Source organism: Anolis sagrei, chromosome 2 (genome assembly GCF_037176765.1).
Source record: "Anolis sagrei isolate rAnoSag1 chromosome 2, rAnoSag1.mat, whole genome shotgun sequence".
Lineage (NCBI taxonomy): Eukaryota > Metazoa > Chordata > Lepidosauria > Squamata > Dactyloidae > Anolis > Anolis sagrei.
In genome coordinates this window covers 112,352,911-112,375,635 of record NC_090022.1, presented here as the reverse complement: position 1 = coordinate 112,375,635, position 22,725 = coordinate 112,352,911, and the positions used below count along the sequence as shown (strand labels likewise).

Below are 22,725 nucleotides of genomic sequence, written 5' to 3'. Positions count from 1 at the left end.
ACTTAAGGATCCTCACCTGGCATGTTGATAACATTCCTTCTTGTTCGTAGTGTGTCCGTTTTGGCCATGAACCTATTAGCACTGCACATTGTTCCCAGCTGGATTTACTGTTAGAATTATTTGACAATGTTTTTATAAAAGGCCTCACAATTTTCCTTCTCTTTTTCTCTCTTTCATGAGTATTCCTTTCAAAGCATTGCTTGCCATGATGGCCAAATGCTTCATTTCTGTTGTTCTTCTCATATATCTTGTTAGCAGTGCCTTTCTTCAGCTTGCATCTTGCGCAGAATATGTTTGTCAATGTCTGTAGAAATCTTGTTGACTCTAGGCAGTTTTGTACAGGTCTAGACAACCTATGTCTTGCACTTTTATACTGCTTGCAGAGAGGGTCAAAATGTAGAATATAGGCTTGAGTGTCAGCACAACAAGGACAACAAAACTTTATTTATATCCCACCCCATGTCTCCGTGAGGACTCAGGGCAGCATGGTATGTGTGTGGTTTTACATATCGCTTTTTCATTGCCTTATTGGCAATTTCTTATTTTGCTGTGGAGTTTTATTATTTGTTTTATTATTTGTAATGATAATCTGAATTATTCTTATTGGACTTGTTTGCTTTAAACCTTTGAGGTGCGTGGGACAAATATCTTTTAAATAAATGAGTCATAGCACACTTCAGATATAAGCTGTGCAGGGAACACCTTATTCACATATCAGGGATACAGAAAGAATGAGACAAATCCACCTCTTCTACTGAGTGTGTCTAGATTTCCTCCATGAAATAAAAAAAACTGTACCTGTCAGTGGGTGCTAAGTGATTTGATTTAGCATTCATACTGTAAATAGTCTTTCCTGTTACATTGCCCTGGAGATTTTCCATGTGTTTGTATTGATAGCTGGTGGGTTATTGTCTCTATTTTTTCCAACTTGTCCTGAACTTCCTGATATAAAAATATTTTAATCTCCAAGGACATTAATCTATAACAGCCATTTTTTGCAGCTCTTTATATTAGAGAAGTGTCTTTCACAATGTCTTCTCTATGCATATCATGCAAAACCACTCCTACCTTCTTTTCGAAAATGCATTCAGGATGAAACTGAATGTGAAGATCAAAGGTTATGAATTATAGCCATTTAAGGCCCTTTATCCCAGGATCTGATCCCAGGTTTTCTGTTATTCCAGATTATCTAGCAGTGTGGACTCGTATAATCCAGTTAAACGCAGAAAACCTGGGATTAGATCCTGGGATATAGGGCCTGTCTGGAAGAGCCCTCAGTTATACTGATGAGTCAGTAATTACTAACAAGCTAGTAATTTATTTTATTAAAAAGTAAGGCGCCATTTCCAGAAACTATTCAAGAAGCATCAAATAAGCATGCTGCCCCTACCTAAATACATTTCTGTCATTATTTCCTCTTATGATCGTGACCTTCTTTCTAGAATTAATTCTACCACCTTCAGTTGCCTGTTCACTTACATCAGAGTCATCTACACTGTGTACATTTCTGTGTTGGTTGCAGTCTGTAGGTGTGTTGTGTGAACGTAGATTTTAAAAGAATTCTTACACATATTTACACATTGTTATTCATAAATGACAAAAATCTTGGAAATGCATGTTATATGTTATCTTACAGATCATAGATTTTAATATATATACATAAAAAAGTTTTAATAAAATATGTTTTGTCCCCATGCATTTTATTATTACAATTTATGTATGTGTGCATATCTCATATTAGGGGTTGATTTAACCTCTGTTTGCCAGTAAAACCGAACTATTGTGTTGCTTAATAGCGCATGTCTGAAAAGTGTGTCACCTACATGAAATGTCTGGAAAGCTCTACCTTAAATGTATATTGGTCTGTTCTGTCATTTCACAACCTTTTATTCTGAGATTACGTCTCCTGACCTCTTTCTATTGCACAACTCTTGCTTCCTTCAGTTCTCTCTTCATACTGTAATTCTTCTGTAAAGACTTTGACTGAATTCTTAGTCCTCAATCTGGATGAAATAAAGATTTAGTAGGTGTGCCACTGACTTTGCCCCCTTGTTCTCCCCCATTATATGTCCAAAACCTTTTCCTGCCGCTTATCTGTCTGGTACAACATTTAGTTTGCATACTGCTCAGGGCAGGGACCTGCCACTTTTGCTCACATCAGGCTCAAAGTACATGCAACGTTAGGATCACATGTTTTTCAAATGGTGTTCAGCGCTGGCTTCTCCTTTTCTTCTTCTTTTTTTAGAAGAATCAATGAGGCAGGGGCCTGATCCAGATCAGCACAATTATGTGTGGAAAGGGAAGTTTGATCCATTCTTTTCTGTATTTTGGATGTAGATGGGTAGGGAGTAGATAGATACGCATTTCCCTCCAAGTGCTTTTTGCTGCATCAGTGTAAAGGGAAACAATAACACGTATTGTTAGTTTTGGGTTAGTTTTGAAAGGGAAACAGGTGAAAAGGAAGCTCCTCCTCCAAGGCTCTTTCCACACAACTGAATAAAATCCCACATTATCTGCTTTGAACTGGGATATATGGCAATGTGGACTCAGATATTGTGGGTTATTCTGCCTCGATATTCTGGGCTATATGGCTGTGTGGAAGGGTCCAGTATCAACTGAGACCTTATATTGGTGTTTTTCCTAGGGAAAAAAACCCCCAAATCCACAAGTGGCCAGTACTTATGTTGTGGCTAACCAAAATACCACAAATGCAGTGTGAGTGACTTGTCCCGCTTTGAATGTTGGCTTCTTTTTGTCCTTATGGATCAACAATTTCATATTCATTTTGCATGAAAAAACAAAGTGGTGCGTGCCAAGCACAATTTAAAAACACACACACACTTAACATAAGCTGCACTTATTACCTTACTGTGTATATCAGTTTCTCAACCTGGGGGTCAGGATCCCGGGGGGGGGGGGTCATGAGGGGGGGGGGGCAGGGGGGTCACATAAGACCATCAGAAAATACTGTATTTTCCGTTGGCCATGGGGGTTCTGTGTGGGAAGTTTGGTTCAGTTTCATCATTGGTGGGATTCAGAGTGCTCTTTGATTGTAGGTGAACTGTAAATCCCAGCTACCACAACTCACAAATTTCAAGGTCTATTTTCCCCAAACTCCACCAGTGTTCATGTTTGGGCATATTGAGCATTCATGCCAGGTTTGGTCCAGATCCATCATTGTCTGAGTCCACAGTGCTGTCTGGATGGAGGTGAACTACAACTCCAAAACTCAAGGTCAATGCCCATCAAACCCTTCCAGTATTTTCTGTTAGTCACGGGAGTTCTGTGTGCCAAGTTTGGTTCAATTCCATCATTGGTGGAGTTCAGAATGTTCTTTGATTGTAGGTGAACTATAAATCCTAGCAACTACAACCCCCAAATGACAAAAGGAATTCCCTCAACCCCACCAGTATTCAAATTTGGCCCATCGGGTATTTGTGCCAAATTTGACCCAGTGAATGAAAATACATCCTGCATATTAGATATTTACACTACAATTCCTAAAAGTAGCAAAATTACAATTATGAAGTAGCAATGAAAATAATTGTATGGTTGGGGGTCATTACAACATGAGGAACTGTATTAAGGGGTCGCAACATTAAGAAGGTTAAGAAACCCTGGTGTAAATCATCTTATGTATGGATGGCACTATATAAAAGAAAACAACAGGAAGCTTGCTGTAAAGCAAGCTGTTGAATTACACCAAATTAAAAGCCAATAAAAAGAAGAAATCAAGGTACTTGCCTTGATTTCTTCTTTGGGATATTTAAATATTCTGTGTAACTCAAAAGCTTTCAGTCAATCCTTAAAATATTATATCAGTGGAATCAAAGTATTTTCTCATTTGTTCTGTACACTCAGATCCCCCCCCCCCCCGGGTGCTGGTTTCCTTCCTCCATTCTTTGTATTATTCAGGCAGTGCTGACTGTCTCCTTCAGTCTCCTATTAACAACCGTTTACCAAAATCTCCCAACTTTTTCCTCTCTTTGTGACTCTCTGTCATGTCAATACTGTTTGTCCCTCTTTTTTCCTGCCATGTTTACAGACGAATAGACACATGGCATAGACACTGTTAAAGATTTGTTTTGAATGTATGCCAGGTACTTCTACCTTATGCTGCATCTGGAACGCCAGATAACAGTGTTTGCTTAGGTCTTATTAATGCGCTTTCTATCATCATGACCTCAGATCTCTTTCCTAGCCCATAGCAGCTGCAGTTGTCATACTTGTCTTCCCTATTCCTTCTTTTTAGACGTATGTGCAGTTGTTATAAGGGAAGGGGGGTTTAGCCTGGCAGCAACTGACTTTATGAGGAATGGAATTCGTGGCCTTTCTACATTGTTAGGCATTCAGCTTGTCCTTTAGGGTTTTTAACATTATAAATTAATGCAAATATGAAAGAAAAACACAAGAGGCAGAAAAACAGCAAAACATCATTAACAGGATTGAACAAATACTGACTGCTATGAAAACATCAATACATTTTTAATAGTCTGGGTAAACATTTTATGTTGCTTTTCATGTAAAAAGCTTTTGTTTACAAATAAAACCAAATGTCTATTGAATCAAATATCTTTATCCCTTCTGTGGAAACCAGATGCTCTGGTTTCCCACAGAAGGGATCCTCTACTGGTTCATTTTTTCCCCAATGACTGGCGAAACATCAAGAGAAAATGCTGCTAGAACAGGGCTATACAGTTCGGAAACCACACAACACCCCAGTGATTTTGGCAATGGAAGCCTTTGTCAGTACACCCTTTCAAATATTTACTGTAAACATAGCTATCATGTCCCCTCTGAGGGCCCTTCCACACAGCCATATAACCCGAAATTTCAAGGCAGATAGTCCACAATATCTGCTTTGAACTGGATTATCTGAGTCCACACTGCCATATAACCCAGTTCAATGTGGATTTTATACAGCTGGTTGGAAGGGGCCTCAGTCTTCTTTTCCCCAAACCAAACCTACCCAGCTTCCTAAGTTGCTCATTTTGGTAGCCTTTCCTGTGGACATGTTTTAGCTTGTCAATATCTTTCTTGAATTGTAGTGCTGAGAACTGGACACAGTATTCCATGTGAGGTCTGAACAACGCAGGATAGAATGGGTCTGTGACTTCCCTTGATCTCAAGGGAAGTCATATACTCCTATTGATGCTGCTAGTGCCTAGATTCTCATTTACTTTTTGAGCTATCATGTTACACTGTTGGCTTGTTTTCAGCTTGTGGTCTACTAAGATTCCTAGGTCCATGTATTGTCGAAGGCTTTCATGGCCAGAATCGCTGGGTTGTTGTGATTTTTCCAGGCTGTGTGGCCATGTTCCAGAAGCATTCTCTCCTGACCTTTCGCCTGCATCAATGACAGGCATCCTCAGAGGTTGTGAGGTCACAGCAACCCATTCCTAGATCCCTTTCATATGGATTATTTTCAAGCCAGGTGCAACCATCCCATAGTTCTACATCTCCTATTTTTTTTCTTGTTACATTCATTTCTCCCTGATGAAATTCATTTTGTTAGTTTTGGCCCAGCTGTCAGACCTGTTAAGATCATTTTGGATTCTGATTCTGTCATCTGGAGTATCATCTATCTCTCCCAGCTTGGTGTCATATGCAAACTTGATAAGCATGACTTCTGCTTCATCATCCAAATTATACTGGTCAATATTATTTTAATCAATGGTTATAGCCATATTTTATTTATTCTATTTTATTAGAGGTTGTTTTTATTCAGTTTATATGTCTGGTTTATGCAATGTCTTATTGATTTTATATATTGATGTATTTTAGTTCATATAGCGTATGGCACCTTTATGTGCTGTTTTGTGAACTATCCCGAATCCCTACGGGAGATGGTGGCAATGTATAAATAAAGTTTTATTATTATGTTGTTGTTGTTGTTGTTGTTGTTGTACTTTTAATCAATCTCAGTTTCATTTTGGGATAGCTATGAAGTGAGCCTCACTGCAAGTATTTGGCATTTTGTCACTTAATAAGACCTATTTTTTCTGCAATTATTTAATTCATTTCTATGAATTCCTTTCAATTTTTTTCAATTTCAGTGGTATAAATTGGTATAAATTGACATATGGGCTGCAAAAAATTGTGGTTGTCAACTTCCCTCTCCCCCCACCCTCCCAGCTTTACAGAGCTTTGGGCAGTAGCAATTAAAGGGTTGACTTATTTTTGCAGGTGTGACTACTGTATATCCCAATTAATTTTTCTTGGACTAAGATGAGCTTTTCTCCATAGAGTCATAAAATAATAGTAATTCTACATTTAATTTGTTAATATACAGCACTTTTAATTCTGTTTCCTTTACTATTAATTTCATATTTGTTTTGTTCTGACAGTGTCCTTTATGGAGGGAATCTTAATTAGAGCCTGTCCCTTTAAGAACCCTCCTAGAGGTGGAGGTTGCAGCCCTTCTCCATACAGTAGTTCCTTTGCAGCTAGTCATTCTGATGGTGCCAAGGAGCTTAGAGGCCGCAATATCTTCCAGTTAAAGGTTGAGGAAACCTTTAACTGGAAGACCCCGTCTACATTTCCAAATAATCCAGATTATCTCCTTTGAACTGGATTACATGGCAGCATAGACTCACATAATCCAGTTTAAAGCAGATATTGTGGGTTATCTGCTTTGGCAATCTGGATTATGAAGCAGTGTAGAAGAGGCCTAAGTTTAAGACTTGGAGAAACAAGTTTGAATTATTAAGGAACCAAGTCTACAGTTTGAATAAGAAGATAGACTTAAATAGGAAGTGTTCACAGAAGTAAAATCACAACAAAAGATAAAAGAGGCAAAAAGAGGATCTCTTTGGAAGAAACTGAGAGAAGCCCAAGTTCTAAGCTTCCATCTAGAAAACAATTGTTGGTCAAATCCTTGGAAGAGTGAGGGTGCTGATCTTCAAAACAATTCAGTTCCTTTTTGTTTACTGTTACACCTTTTGTTGTGAGTTTTCAGGTGTTCTTGGTGAGAATAGAGCACCTGAGGAGAGTTAGATTGGGGGACAGAACAGTTACTGTTCAAGAGAGGAATGAGAGAAGACCTCGCTCATCTCCCCCTTCTAAAATGTTTCTTGTAAGAATATTATACTTATGCTTTAACCATTTCCTAATTCGTTTTATGTTACACTGAAGGGAATTTTTTTTGTTTACCATAAAGGTTGTCTTTGTTGAATTACTGTTATGATTTTACTGCTCACTTCTTGGTAAATAGTTTTCTTTTTCCTTTTTGATCTTTCTTGTTAGGTATGCACTTGGTACATATCTACTCATGTAAGTATGTACTCATGTGTAAATCAACCTCACATGTAAGTCGAGGGCAGGTTTGGGAGCCAAAATTAGGGATTTTGATATGATCCATGGATAAGTTAAGACTCTGTGGAGCAGTGAAAGCCACCAATGCCACCTCAGGAAATGCAACTGTCACCATTTCCCCACTCAGGCATTGAAAAAAGGCAGAAGCAGCTCATGGTGGAGATAACAAGGGTGCTGGTGCTTCTTTAAGGTTCTCCCAGGATGGACTAAGCTCTGACCTTTCATCTGATAAGACTTAAGGTGCAGTACTCACATTGAGCCCTAGATAAGTCCACTCAGGTTTTTTTGGCATTTTTAAAAACTAAAATGTCTAGACTTATACATGAGTAAACATATAGCAGGCTTGGGTAAACTTCAGCCCTCCACATGTTGAGGCCATCTTTTGCCTCTCATTTCGATAAAAAGGAGGGCAGAGACGAATAATGTATTGACTTTATAATAAATATTGTCTTTGTATATTACTGGAAAATATAAGACTATACAATTACAATAATTTTGTTAATTATAGACTGGAAAAGTTGCCACCTATCTGGGTAATTTTGGGATTTGTAGCCTTGAAAAGTCACTTTCTCAAGCACTGATACTGATTTTGGATATTTATATGTAGCACTTAACAAAAGTGACTTAGGAAGGAATGTTGTTATCCAACATCCTGTATATATCTGTGCTTCCTAAAGTTTTGTACCTGGGGCATGGTGGTCCTTTAATCTCTTCAAGTAAAAGTAAATGCCCCTTATACTCTTCAGTTAAAAGTTACATACATTTCTGCTGTCTATTCCCAGAATAAAGGACAAGCATTATTTTTGTATGGTAGTTCAGTGAACATTGCGTGCCGATATTCCACCCTCCTATTTGTCTAGTCAGCCAGACGATAAAGAGATGGGATTGTACTGTCCCATCAATGGTGACAGTTCTGGGGTTTCTCCGTATTTGTACAAAGTAAGCTTATAATGCAAACCTCATAGGGAAAAACAGTGTCTCTTTCTTCCTTTGCAATAATATTGCTCATAGGGAGAGGATTGGTGCTATATGAGGCTTCTTTGCTTGAAGGGACACAGAATAGTTGATGCATCTAACATGGCTGTCTTAGTTGATGCATCTAACATGGTGGTAGTAGCTGCCGGAGGGTGTGTGTGTCCTTCCAGAAAGAGAAGGTGGTGAGATGCCATTGGCTTCAGCGTCACTGCCCTCCAAACGATAAACACAGTGACATCCTTTAGCTCTAAGCTGCTTCTGGTTTGCATTTAAAGAGCAAGGCAAGCATCTCAGAGGTGGTAGCTATGCCAACCCCTTATTAGCACTTGTTTGCTTTTACTGACTGTAACTTCTGGAATGGTTTAAAGCAGTGATTCTCAACCTGGGGTCCCCAGATGTTTTTGGCCTACAACTCCCAGAAATCCCAACCAGTTTACCAGCTGTTAGGATTTCTGGGAGCTGAAGGCCAAAAACATCTGGGGACCCCAGGTTGAGAATCACTGGTTTAAAGTTTCATGGGAAATCAATATTGCTTGTTCCTTCCTCATTACTCCCCTCTCCAAGAGTTATGGTAAAAAATAAATTTACATGTATTGTCGAAGGCTTTCATGGCCGGAATCACTGGGTTGTTGTAGGTTTTTTCAGGCTGTATGGCCATGGTCTACAGGCATTCTCTCCTGACGTTTCGCCTGCACTTTGGCAAGCATCCTCAGAGGTAGTGAGGTCAGTTGGAACTAGGCAAAAGGGTTTATATATCTCTGGAATGACCAGGGTGAGACAAAGGACTCTTCTTTGCTGGAGCTAGGTGTGAATGTTTCAACTGACCACCTTGATTAGCATACAATGGCGCCCAAACACAAATCAAGGAACATGAAAGGCACTGCAGACTACTTCAACCAGAGAAATCAGCCATAGCAGAGCACCTGATGAACCAACCTGGACACAGCATTTTATCTGAGAACACAGAAATGCTGGACCACTCTCACAACCACCATGTCAGACTACACAGAGAAGCCATTGAAATACACAAGCATGTGGATAATTTCAACAGAAAGGAGGAAACCATGAAAATGAACAAAATCTGGCTACCAGTATTAAAAAACTCTAAAATTGCAACAGCACAACAGCAGAGAGGAAACAGGCAGGGACATCTAATTACCTCTCAACCAAAGTTTGCCCCAGGCACAGTCAGGCCATTGTATGCTAATCAAGGTGGTCAGTTGAAACATTCACACCTAGCTCAGGCAAAGAAGAGTCCTTTGTGTCACCCTGGTCATGCCACAGATATATAAACCCTTTTGCCTAGTTCCAACAGACCCCACTACCTCTGAGGATGCTTGCCAAAGTGCAGGCGAAATGTCAGGAGAGAATGCCTCTAGACCATGGCCATACAGCCCGAAAAAACCTACAGCAACCCAATAAATTTACAATCCCAATTTCTAAAGTCAAGCGCTAAAGAGAAGTCCAACTAAAGAAAGACACCTAAAAACTGCAAGACTATTGCAAGGAAATACAGCCGCCTATATATAGTCAGATCGATGTAGACCTATATAATTCCATCTTCCTGAATTCTTTTTGTTTTGTTTTTGAATCAAAAGCAGCTTGGCTAAGGGCATTTTAATAGGTAAAACATCTAAGGATGTGACTCATTTTAAGATGGGGTAGAGCTGAAGATAGGAAAAGCAGAAAATGTGTGTGTGTAAATGTTCCCAAATTGTTCCCAAAACAATTGTCTAATGTTTAAAGTGGTACATGATTTCCATGCGGTTTAGGCATGCTTAAGTCTCCACATTTCAGTTAAGTAAACATACCTAACTCTACCTTGGATTAAACAATTTTTTTTAAATTTACAAACAGTGTCAAACTTTATAGCTGTCAAATTGATATGATTTGACAGAATTACCATATTGATCTTAATAAAACTTATTAGTTTTACAGAATGTGTAAATCATTACAGATATGAAAAATCCATATTTCCACCTTTAATGTGTTACCAAAGCAAAGCTTTCTGTGTAGCAGAGTGAGTCTGCTGTGTCAGGAAGCCAGTTGTCGGCACCATGAAAAGGTTAGCATTGTCAGTATTTTCCAATGTAAAGCTGTGGTGCATAAGCCACAGTTAAACATGTGCAGTAAATATTTCCAACTGAAATGCGTGGGCTTTAGAAATTGGGAGTATAACTTAATTTTTTTATCATAACTCTTGGAGAGGGGAGTAATGAGGAAGGAACAAGCAATATTTGAAATGGCTGGCCACAAGTGGCTCCTTCAGATTTGCAGATATAATCATTTTAACAATTGGAAGAAAGTAAAGGCAATAAGTGCTAGTGTAGGCACCAAAAACATCTTGGTGTCTCACCTACACTGAAAACTATAGAGCTGATTGAATGATTCTTTTGGAACATGACTAATGTGGTAGGTTGTTACACTGGGGAGCACAACACATTCATATTGCCATATTGGTCTCTTGTGTGAAAGGACTTTTTGTAGTATAATAGTGGGAAGCTTTCGTGGGCTGGAACACAGCAAAGGGGGGAGGAGAATGCAAACTTAACCAAGGGAGACAAATAATTTAGGGTGAGTGGGGTGCTTGAAGCTTCTGTCTGACTGTGGCCTTCATAGGCAAAGGAATTCCAAGGAGGATTGCAGATTATTGTTTTGATACAGTTAATAAGTGCCTAAAGCAGACTGGTTATGAATGAAGATGATGCTACATTAATGAAAGGCAGTGTCTACGTTGTCCCCTTACTCCCCTATGATTGCCCCACATGATTACAGAGAGCCATTGAAGAGGTTACATCAAGATATTTCTGTCATCATAAAATAGATCCTTCCCAAATGGGGATTTTGAACATCTGCACTGCACACAACACGATTCTGTGGATGTGAGTTCAGAAATAAGTTTTCAAGATTATATGTATAAGAGTGCACTCTTCCAATTGGGACCAGGTCATATTTCCTCTAGAGACCCTGCTTGTTGTTCCTGGTTCTGTGGAGTTTATTATATTTGTGCATGTCAGTCACATGTATAAGGAATTCCACAGAACCAGGAATACAAACACTTATCTTAAACTGAAAGATATTTATTGATCCGAGAAAAGAATATTGGGAAACACACATGGGGAGGGGGATGTCACGTTTTCCAGGGTTAATATACAGTTAAAGGTTTGTTTCTTTATATGAACTCAGTATGTGAAAACCTGTAGGGGGTCTAATTGGATTTTAGGTTATCAAACTTTTGCACAGTGTTTCTACTACAACCCCTGGCTCTATGGCTGCTGCTTTTGCTTTAGCTACTAGTATCTCAGCAACATGATGTCCAGCCGGGAGTGTATTTGAGTCTCTCAGTCTCATCAGTGGATACCTTGAAGCATTCAAGTATGAATGCTTTTGAAATTAAGGCTCATATTGTTTTCCACTTCTCTTTGAAGATAAGGGCCAGAAGTTACAAATATTCAGTTTCAAGCTTCCTTTCTAATTAACTTTCAGATAAAATAATAATTTCCCCTGTCCAAGTGGTGGTATATGTTCTGGTTAATCTCTCACTGGAGGAGCCCTTGATGGTGCAATGCCAATCCTTGTGCCAGCAGGACTGCTGACCAAAAGGTTGGTGGTTTGAATTTGGGGAGTGGTATGAGCTCCCATCTGTCAGCTCCAGCTTCTCATGCGGGGACATGAGAGAAGCCCCCCACAGGATGAGAAAACGTCAGGGTGTCCCTGGGCAGCGTCCTTATAGATGGCCAATTCTCTCACAACAGAAGTGACTTGCAGTTTCTCAGGTCACTCCTGACATGAAAAAAACTTTCACTGGACCTTCTCAGTTGTTTAGGAGCACATACATGGGAATATGGAGCCAACTGAAGGAATAACAAGAATATGAAGCAGATATTGCATAATTGGGAGGGAAATAAAAGAATGTGTGACAAACAGAAGAAATCATGTCATGGCAGGCGGAGTTAGAGCATGATAGAGGCTGTCAGAAGAAGGGCATACAAGAAGGGATCATGAGAATAAGTGGAGAAGGAGAAGAGAAGGAAGGAAAAATCTTAGAGGGGGAGATTGAAGATATCACATCATAGGAGTTTGGTAGTGATATAAGCATAGAGTTTGAGAAGCCAGTCTTCCAGTCCAGGTCATCACTGAATTGACTGGTCTTGACACCTCTGAACTAGCCAGGCTTAATGATTTCTTTGACATCCTAATCCTTAGCCTTCCCTACAGCAATGGTCAAACATATCACCTCATTAACCAGTGTGTAATCTCTGGATGTATGGACTATGACAGCCATGGCACCACCTAATCTGGTGCCAACAGGCTCTCACATGCAGGGTGATGTTGGGAACTAGCATGTTGTTACCATAGTATGCCTGGCTGAAGCCTCTGGAGAGGCAGTGGAATATCTGGCTGCAGGTGAGGGAGTTTTCCCTCAAAGGAAAATGGTCACACTTGGAAGGAGTAGTCCTGGGCCAGCAGTTTAAGAGGTTTCCATTCAGTTCAAGCCATTCTCAGAACAGAGGTGCTCAGAGCCATCCTTGGTGTTGCCATGCCTATAGAGTCTCACACCTGGTGTGGCAAATGTATAGGTTATTGTTAAAAAGGGGAGTATGTTATGTCGGATTAATAAGAAAGTATTGGGATGGAGTGAAAGCAACAAAAACATCAGCTTCCCAAAAGGCAAACTGATGAGACTAAAAGGGACTTGACCAAGAGCTTGCATGCAAAATAGAGGTGCTGCATGAACACTGAATCACAAAAATCATATTTTTCAGCTCCACCACCCATTTTATAGAAGACAAATTGATGAGACAAGTCATTTTGGCCAAGAAACTCCAAGGCAGAAATGGTGTTCAGCCCCCAGTTCTGAGTCACTTATTCGCCCATTCAAAACAAAGCAAAAATATTTATTTCTCAGGAAGGAAATCAGTGATGCTCAGAGAAACAGAAAGACAGAGCACTCGTGCACAGCTCACATCCCCAAAGAAACCCAGACGACACAGAGAGAGACAGATGCTCCCACACAGCAAATCACATAGCAAACCAAAACAACAAACAGAACCAGCGAACATGCCACAACAAAGCAAACTAGAAGAACTAGGCAAAAAGCACAGAGAGAGATAGGTAGAGCCTATGTAAAGCACCAACTTGCTCTCTGCCATCACATTGAGAGACTCAAGATGGTCCCCACCACTCCCTTCAGCCCTTTTGGTAATCTTCCTTTTTCAGGGCACAGGGTACTTCAAAACAAAGGGCTGCAGGCCCACTGTTAATATTATGTTAGGGCTCCAGGTTCATTCTTATAAATAAGATACTGCTAAATTCTGGCGTGGTTTGTAGACATTCCAGCTTTCCTTGTTTTAATTATTTTTAAAATGACAATTTAAGAAAATCAGGAAGAAGAAGGAGCCCAGAATATCCTTTGCAGGAGAAGTGACAAAATGCAGCCTTGGGGTCCTCCAGGGGGTAAAAACAAATTTTGATTGCAAACTGCAACATATTTTTTTGCTTCCAAATGCCATAAAAGGATATTTGGGAGTAGGGGGTAGGGAGCAGTTCTACCACATTTTGACTCTCAAACCCAAAGGGATTAATATGGAATTTTACAATTTTTCTGAAAATCTTTTGTCGGCCTCCAAATGCCCTCTAGAGGCCTGGGAAGGATCTCAAACATGGTCTCTAGTGTGAATCGTTAGTCCTTGGGGCACACAAAAATTGCCCTGGCGGCAGCACTTTGCTTACCTTTGCTTTAGAGGGTTGGGCAAAATATGGGAACAGGTGTGGCGTGATGTGTGGCCCCGTTAAGGTTTCCTGGAAGACCATTAGTTTCCAACAGTTACCCACCCTTGCTCTATAGGAATGTTGGTACTAGAGTGTACACCAGAGCTTTCCAAACTTTTGTATTGGTGACACACTTTTTAGGTATCCATAATTTTGCGACATTCAGTATTACTAGGAAAATAGAGGTTAAACCAACCCGTTATAAGATATATAGACACCTACAAAAATTGCAGTAACATAATATATTGGGCCACAATTTATTTCATGATTTTTTATTTATATTTTTAAATATATGATTTATAGGATAATAAATTTCCAAAATTTTGGTCATTTCTTGTTACATTTGTGTGACACGTCTAAACACCGCAGAACTAATGTGTTACGACACACAGTTTGGAAAGCTCTGGTCTATAGACTCAGATTATGAAATAGAACTATTATTCTGGGCATGTATATTTATGCTAATTTTTGCGAACTGTAACCCAAACATATATGCTCGCTTAGCATTACTCCGTTTGGTCTGTAAATGGTAAGAGTCTTATTATAGTTTCTAAACGAATCAATCATGACATTTGATGGTTTTGGGAGACTATTAAGTGAAGTCCAGGCAGAATGGAGAGCCTCAATTACTTAATAAAGGAGTCGGTGTAAGACCACTTAAATATCAAACAATCCTTTGCAATATTGTGGGAAATGGGGAAAAACAATACAATCATGCAATTTAGAGAGAAAAAAGGAACAGGAGGAATCAAATATGATTGTTTGGACAAAGTGAGCATGGAACAAAAATCAACAACTTATATTTTTTATATGATGGATTAGACATAGAATCAGATTTTTTCTCTCTGAGAAAATAGGATAGGTACAGAAGAATACTGTATTATTAACAAGAAGTGTGTGGATTTTGAAAGGAGGATTAGGGAAGAAACATCACCTAAATGATATGAATACTGCTAAGTAGCCAGTGTGGTGTGGTGATTTGAGTGTTGGAGTATGACTCTGGAGATCAGGGTTCAATTCTCTGCTTGGCCAAGGAAACCCACTGACCTTCGGCAAGTCATTCTTTCTCAGCTTCAGTAGAAGGCAAACACAACCCCCATCTGAACACATCTTGCCAAGAAAACATGATAGGGTTGCTTTAGTTGCCATAAGTTTAAAACAATTTGAAGACTCACAGCAACATCCTGTTTTAATAGAACAGGAATGTGGAAATCCTCATACTACTCCCTTTAAAAGTAAGCTAAAGAAGCATGTGCCAGCAGAATTTTATCTAAAATCAAGCCACTGAGAAATAAGACAGATACTGATATGCTCAAAAGAAATATGGGTTTGAACAATTGCCGCTCAACTTTTTAAAAGGACCAAAGCAGCAGTCCCTTTCTCTCACATGCCCCCCGAACAATCTCAGGGAGGACTGAGCATAGGCAGAAAACACACATTGAAAAAGAAAACACACACTGAAAAATATAAAATTCTGCTGGCACAGGAAGGGAAACATACGGATTATTTGAACCACACCCCTCTCCCAGGCAGGCAGTCAATCCCTTGCATCTCCAGGAGCTAGAAGGTCACCAATTGTGGAGTGAGAGGAGTCGGGTGTTCCTCCTAGAGAGATATTGGGCTCTATGTGTTATGAAAAACTTATACTATTTCCCTCCCCTTCAGAAAGTGGAGAATTTCTGAGTGGCATTTGGAGCTGGCAAGGATGACCCAGCATTATAAACATTTGATTGCTGCACAGATTCCCATGTCCCAAAAAATCAATCCTCTCCTTCCAATTATCCTTCCCCGATTTTCTTTATGATGAGAATATCTTGTAATTGGTGAAACCTATCAAGACACAGGCATACTGGGTGCTGTAATTCCTGGAAAAGACAGTAATGTGAATCTCTGGGAATTAAAAACATATTATTATTATTATTATTATTATTATTATTATTATTATTATTTTACTGGCACAAAAACACAGTATGTCACAGCAAACAAGATATATGTGCTGGATTTCGCATCACAAAATCACAAGTCAAACACTTCCCAAGCGTCTAGGACTGTGATTATTATTATTATTATTATTATTATTATTATTATTATTATTACATAGGGTAGAAAGCAAAAGATTTGCAGTTTAATTTTGGGTTTACCCTGTCATTAGAAATCTCCTCAGGGTCTCATTATTTTCGGTTTATTTTTAGTCACTGAACAAAATCTCCCAAGGGAGACAAACAAACTTAAAAGGACCAAAATCAAATTGCTATCCAGCTTTGAACAAAAATCCTGGAACCCTCTCAGCTATTGTATTCTGACCCTGATGCTCTCTCCTCTTTCCACATATAAGCTTTGCAGGCCTATAGGACAAAAGCTAACCTCTGCCCAATGGCACAGGAGGAGAGAGATTGAGGGCGCATACAGTCTAATTGGATTTTGTTCCTGTTCTTTCCAATTTTATACAGAGTTAAAATAAATTGACCTGGGGAGCTGATATAAAAAAATTCTGATGTACAAGGAGCTGACAGAAAATATTTTGGGATAAATAAAACATGTATGAATCTTCTTCCTTAAATGTAGTGAAGATCTGTGATTTGGTCAAAATAGATGGTCTGTCTATCAATGCAAACTGCAGTTGTTTCACATCATTGTGTTCAGAGCTGCTTTCACCAATTCATCAGTTGGTGGCCAGTTTTCTGGTGGTGAGCTACCATGGAGCAGTTGTATCTTGTGAATGTGTTTTCCTGCTATTTCATTAAATAATTGAATAATTAACTTTGTGTCTATTCCCACCTCCACAGCTATCCACTGGTAGACAGCCAGGCAAAAACCTTTGGGGTCTCCACTCAAGTCCCATGGATGGCGAGGCGTGCTGTTGTCCGATCATCCCTGTTGTCCCCTCCCAGCTACTATGAGGCGGTACACGATGGCCGTGGGCCTGCTAGCCCCGAGTACCCTTTCCTTGGCAGCTGGTACCACTATATGGGCCAGGAACCTCTCACCTACAAGCGGCGTGGAGGCGTGGTGGATCATCGTGATATCATCATGGCCCATCAAGCTCACAAGATCCATAACACACCACAGGCACAACGCAAGGAGTGGGAGTGAGTATATGCCAGTTCTGTCATTGAGTCCTATGGATCCCTGGGTTTCTCTCAAAAAGGCTCCAAACGGTTCTGTTGTTCAGTGAGTGATGTTCTCCTTTTCACCACCTGCAACCCTGTTAAATTGATTTAAGAGAAACTGTACAGGCAGGGTGCTGATCCAACCCCCCCCCCCCCCATACAGCCTCTCAGTCATGTTATCCTGCTTCATTGTCTCACCCACCTGCCCCTCTCTGGCTTCTTCATTTTATTATTGTATCCCGCCAAGCACAGCCTACAACTACATTGTACATTAGGGCTATGTTGGCCCCTGTCCACTGAGTTGAGTGGACAACCATATTTACACTTAAAATTACCTCATTGGCTCAGTTCTGATTCTGTCAAAATACTCATTCTCTTTATTGCTCCTATTTTGATGCTCCGGTGTTTCTGGTGAGTGAATCTGGCTCTGCTAAGTCAAAATCCTATTTTTTTAAAAAAAAACATAGGTAAGTATGTATGAACTCACATAAGTTGGTGTCTTACTGTACAGTTCTGGATATGTCAGAAAGAAATCGCATGAGTTCAGTTTCCTTCTAGGAAGAAATTGTTGTGTCTACTCTTTCAGGACACCAGACTTCACTTTTATACATTTTAAAGACATGCTTGAACATGTTGTTGTTCATTCGTTCAGTCGTTTCTGAGTCTTCATGACCTCATGTTTGAACTTGTATATGGGTGGAAAAGCAAATATGGACTTTTGTATGAGGCTTCCAATGATTAGAAAGCCAACATGTTTCTGATGAGTAGTTTCTACAAATATATTTGCTAAAATGGGCCAGACAGTTTTTAAAGTGTCACAAGACTGATGTTTTTCCTAGAGTTATTGGTCAGGAGGAATGATAGAAATATGGTGGAGACTTTTGCAGGTATAGTATGACCCCAATATCTGTGGCTTCATTTGTCCACATCCAACAAAATATGTCCTCTCTAGGCATGTTCTAGGTCCTCCAGCACAACTTGGTGAGATTCTTGGAACAGAAGTCATTCATTTCAAGGGCATTCCCTATTATGTATCATTTCACATATCAACACAAAATTTGGGAATATGTCTTCTATCCATACGGGTGAAGGTTGTACTGTACTTTGTAGTGCAGCCAAGCATGGATAAAAATATTAATATTACCAGCATGCTCATTTTTGGCACATGAACATGTCTGGAAAAATGTCTTTTTTCCCTGGGATCTGCTACTGCTACAGCTGCAGTTGCTCTATGAAATTGTGCATGAGTCATGGGAACCTGTTTGGTGTTGCCTGAGATGTGAATAACGGCATATGACTCAGTTCAACATGACTCAATTTCCTGAATTTCCCAGTTTTAATAGGATTTGGGACATAATTGTGTGTATTTTTACTTGAAAGTAAGCCCCATTATGTCAGTAAGGTTGCCTGTGACTGTACTGTTACACATACATTGGAGCAAATGTTCTTGAACCTAAAAGAACTTGCTTCTAACGGCACTTCTAGAGGATTACATCCATGCATATACCATCCCTTCCTGCCCTATTTATTTCCAGCGCAGTGCAGATGTCCAAGTGTTTAAATGTAGCAGCATGGTTTCAGATGTTCTTTTCTAACTTATGTAGACACTGCTGCATCCTAGAAGGAACTTATATGGTATGCTTTGCAGTATCATTTGTTTATTTGTCAATCCATTTCATTTGTGATGTTACTAGATTGCTTTGCCAAAAAATATATTCAAGGTGACTTATCAAAAATAACAATGTTTTGATTATAAATTAAGAGTGGTGTGAAAATAGGTGTTTACAACTGCAAGAAAATAAACCTTTAAATCTCTAGTGTCTAAATCATTTGAGAAGGCATATATATTTGATATACATACACAGAATCTAGATATTTTCCACAAAAGCTTTTAGTTTTGTGTTAAAGGAGTTCTCTTCTGCCGTTGGCTTCCCAATTATAGCCAGTAGTTTTCAGTCACTTCAGATCTGAAGCCCAGACATTGCAAATTAGGATGATGAAAGTGTCACTGAAACAAGCCTCCTTGAGATCATTACAGGCTGGGTCATGATCTTCAAGTGACCAAGCCAAACTAAGAGGTACGGCAGGGCAAACTCCTTTCCTGCTGCAAGGCATGTAAATCTGTGTTGCCAAGAAACGGCCAAAGCAAAGGCAAGCATGGCCCTTACTGTAATCCTCAGAAGTGCATCTGCAGAGACTGCATGTGCTCACACAATATTCTGCTCTTTGCAGGTTCTAGCTATTCTGGTTTTCTTTTATCCCACATGGCTGAAAGGAACCAGGGTGCCCATGATAGAATTCCTGTTATAAGTGCAGGGATGTCTCTTAGGAAGAGAAGTACTAATCTTTACCCCAATAAACCTAACTATCACCACAGAAAATCTCCCGTGTTTATGGTTTTGTGGGTAAACACAGAGCAGAGAGCCAGCATGATGTAGTAGTTCAAGTGTAGGACAACTCTGGAAACCAGGGTTCATATCCCTTCTCAGCCATGGAAAGCCACTGGGAGACCCTGAGGAGATCATAGCTGAAGAGGCAGGCAGAGGCAACCCTCTCAAAAACCTTATCAAGAAAACCCCATTATAGGTTTCCTTTAGGATTGCCATAAGTCAGAAATGACTTGAAGGAACACAACAACAATAATATTGTTTGTCACAGGAATAGATACCCTAAAAACATCATATCCTCGCCAGTCCTTGGTGCTAAGCAGGGTCATTCCTAGTTAGTACTTGGATTGGAGACATCTAATGAACACCAGTGGTTGTAGGCTATGTTTCAGAGGAAGGAACTGAAAAAACCATATATGAGTATTCCTTGTTTATGAAATTGGTGGACTTGCCATAAATTGATAGATGACTTGAAAGTATGTATGCACAAAACTTGAATTCTGAATTAAAACATCTGTTTCTGCCCCACCAGAGACTGTCTTCCAGTTTTGGCATCTCTTGCTATGCGACCGTCTTGGCCTCATTTTCCTGTCTTAGACACATTCACACAGCATGGGGCATTGTTAAGGCTTTGGAGACAAATCCATGGTCTTGTATGGATTATTTTTAGAGTGATCAGAGACTACCAGGATATTACAAATAAATACTCGGGACACATGATCAAAAAGAGAATAAAAAGGATCCCAGTAATTATAGGTCAAAATAGTTTAATAGATATTGTTGCCAAAATTTATGCTAGGTTCCTATTGAGCAGAGTTGAGAGCAAAAGGTATCCTTGTGGAAAAACAAGCTGGTTTTAGACAAAACCAATCTACCACCAATAACTGTTTTATTCTGAATCACTTGATTGCCAAAGAAGTCTGTAAGAGGAGACATTTCTATGTTGCCTTTATCGACTTCTCTGCAGCATTTGATAACGGTGAAAAGAGAAGTATTAAGGGATAAGCTGTCCACCCTCAAAATCAAACTTAGATTGTTGCTACTGATCAAAGCCTTGTATACAGTCACCTGTTTGAGAGTATGGTAAATGGAGCTATGACAAGCAGAATCAATATTTTTAAAGGGGTAAGACAAGGTTGCATTTTAGCTCCAGTATTAATATTTATATCAGTGACCTGCTAGAAGTAATGAAGAACCCTGTAGCTCATATGCCTAAAGTCCTAAATACATACTGTAACACTTTGCTATATCCTGATGATATGATATTACTATCATATTTGCAAATTGGACTTCGTAGATTGTTAAGAAGGCTTAGCTCCTATTGCCAGGATAGCTCTAATCATCAACAAATCTAAGTAAAAATAATGGTGTTTGGGAAAAAGCAGAGAATCCCAATAATGAAAGTATAGAAAGTTAACGATACACCTATGCTTTTATATGCAACAGAACTATAGGGCTTAAGTCCATCTCAGTAATAGAACAAGCACAATCTCAGCTATTGAGAAGCATACTGGAGTAGATAAAAGGATCTCAGCTGCTTCAGTGAGAGCCGAACTGGAAATTTACACAATCTATGCACAGTCAATTCCCAAACTCAAATACAAATATTTTAAAACAAACAGGATAATACAAAAATAATAACCATAAACTTGTGATAAAAGAGAAATTAACACCAAAATGAGGACCAAATACGAATAATCAAATAAACCTAATTATACTAAGAACATCAATTAACCATTTAAACTTAAAGCCTAGAAAAGGCAATTAAAATACATTAAAATGACTATCAGGGTTGTTTTTCTCATGTACCACAGCAGCAGGGGACTACAGATAGGCTAGCCAGCATTCCGGTGGAACTGAAATGTCCTAATTCTCCTCCTCCTCCTCCTCCTCCTCCTCCTCCTCCTCCTCCTCCTCCTCCTCCTCCTCCTCTTCTCCATACACCAAAGTGCTCAAATGTGTTTCCAAGAGCTCCTGCAAGTTCTCATTTCTGTCCGCTATTTGCTATATATATGTTCCTTTCAAATTTCCATCTAAAAATTGAAATGCAAAAACACTTTAGAGAGGTATTCATTCACTCGAGCTAGATTTGATCAGCTTGATACAATGGTCAGATACGGGAGGTTTAACAGCATCCCTTATAATGAATGGATTTATATCTGCGGAGCACCTGAAATTGAGGATATCGCACATATATTATTTGATTGGAAATTGTATCCGAAGGCGAGAGACTTGTACTTTGGTCCATATATCAAACCAACAATTTATTGTGAATCTCACATCAAAACAACATTTTTTATATGTGGCCAAGACCCAAAAATAACATATAAAACAGCTCTGTATTTAAACAAAATAATACGCCTGAGATCCTCATGTGTGGGGCTGATTGGAGTAAATTATAGGGGGGATAGGGAAATATGATGTATATATTCCGTTTTATCACACTTATTTACTGTATTATTATAAGTGTCTTATTTAACTTACTACATAGAGTGTTATTAAGTTGTTATCAAGCTTTGTTTTTTAGTTTGGTATGGTAATATGGCCTAAGGGTTATCAATAAAATGTATTTATTTACTCAGGGCACATGACACGGCAAGTTGGCTAGCACTCCTTTGTTGAATCAAAAGTATTAGGAAAGTATTTCCAGCAAGGATAGTCAAGGAGCTGGTCTAGCTGACAGTATTATTTAGAAAGTGTAGTACTTTCATTAGTAATGCTTCGAAGATCTGCACTCCCTCTGAACCCTGATTGGTTAAGAATGGCCAAGGAAGAACAAGAGTCATGTCGTCCATCTGTCCTCCCGCCCCCGTGGCCCCCCCCCCCATTCCTGAATTTCTCTCTACGTGAGACATTGGGGCTCTGTTTATGACAGTTTTGTTCCTGGCTCCTTCATGCAGTAAACGTCTCTCTCATGGTAAACAAAACTTTCAGGAGAAAATAGTAGGCAGGTGGTAGAGGATTTACATTACAGGATCAAATCAGGATTCCAGTTCAGATTGGGAGCATGTTCCTGGTTACCCCCTTTCAAAGTAAGAACAGCTAGTCTGCTTATATGTCCCTGGGACCCTCGTTAACATTATTACCCTTCCCTTGATACGACTGGACCTTGCGCTTATTTGTTATGGGGAAATTAACCAGCCAAGGCTGTTGGGGATCTTTTGGCC

At 39.4% G+C, this 22,725-nt stretch overlaps 1 protein-coding gene across 8 annotated transcripts in view; it reads left to right on the top strand.

The window, feature by feature from the left end:
- The window catches only part of CACNA1A (calcium voltage-gated channel subunit alpha1 A), a 340,921-nt gene that overhangs the window by 12,581 nt on the left and 305,615 nt on the right, over positions 1-22,725 (top strand). For all 8 annotated transcript variants that reach the window (XM_067463748.1, XM_067463751.1, XM_067463749.1 and 5 more), the window contains exon 2: positions 16,848-17,150. In XM_067463748.1, coding sequence (XP_067319849.1) covers positions 16,906-17,150 — 245 coding nt within the window. In that variant the 5' untranslated portion in view covers positions 16,848-16,905. The remainder of the gene's footprint in view (positions 1-16,847; positions 17,151-22,725) is intronic.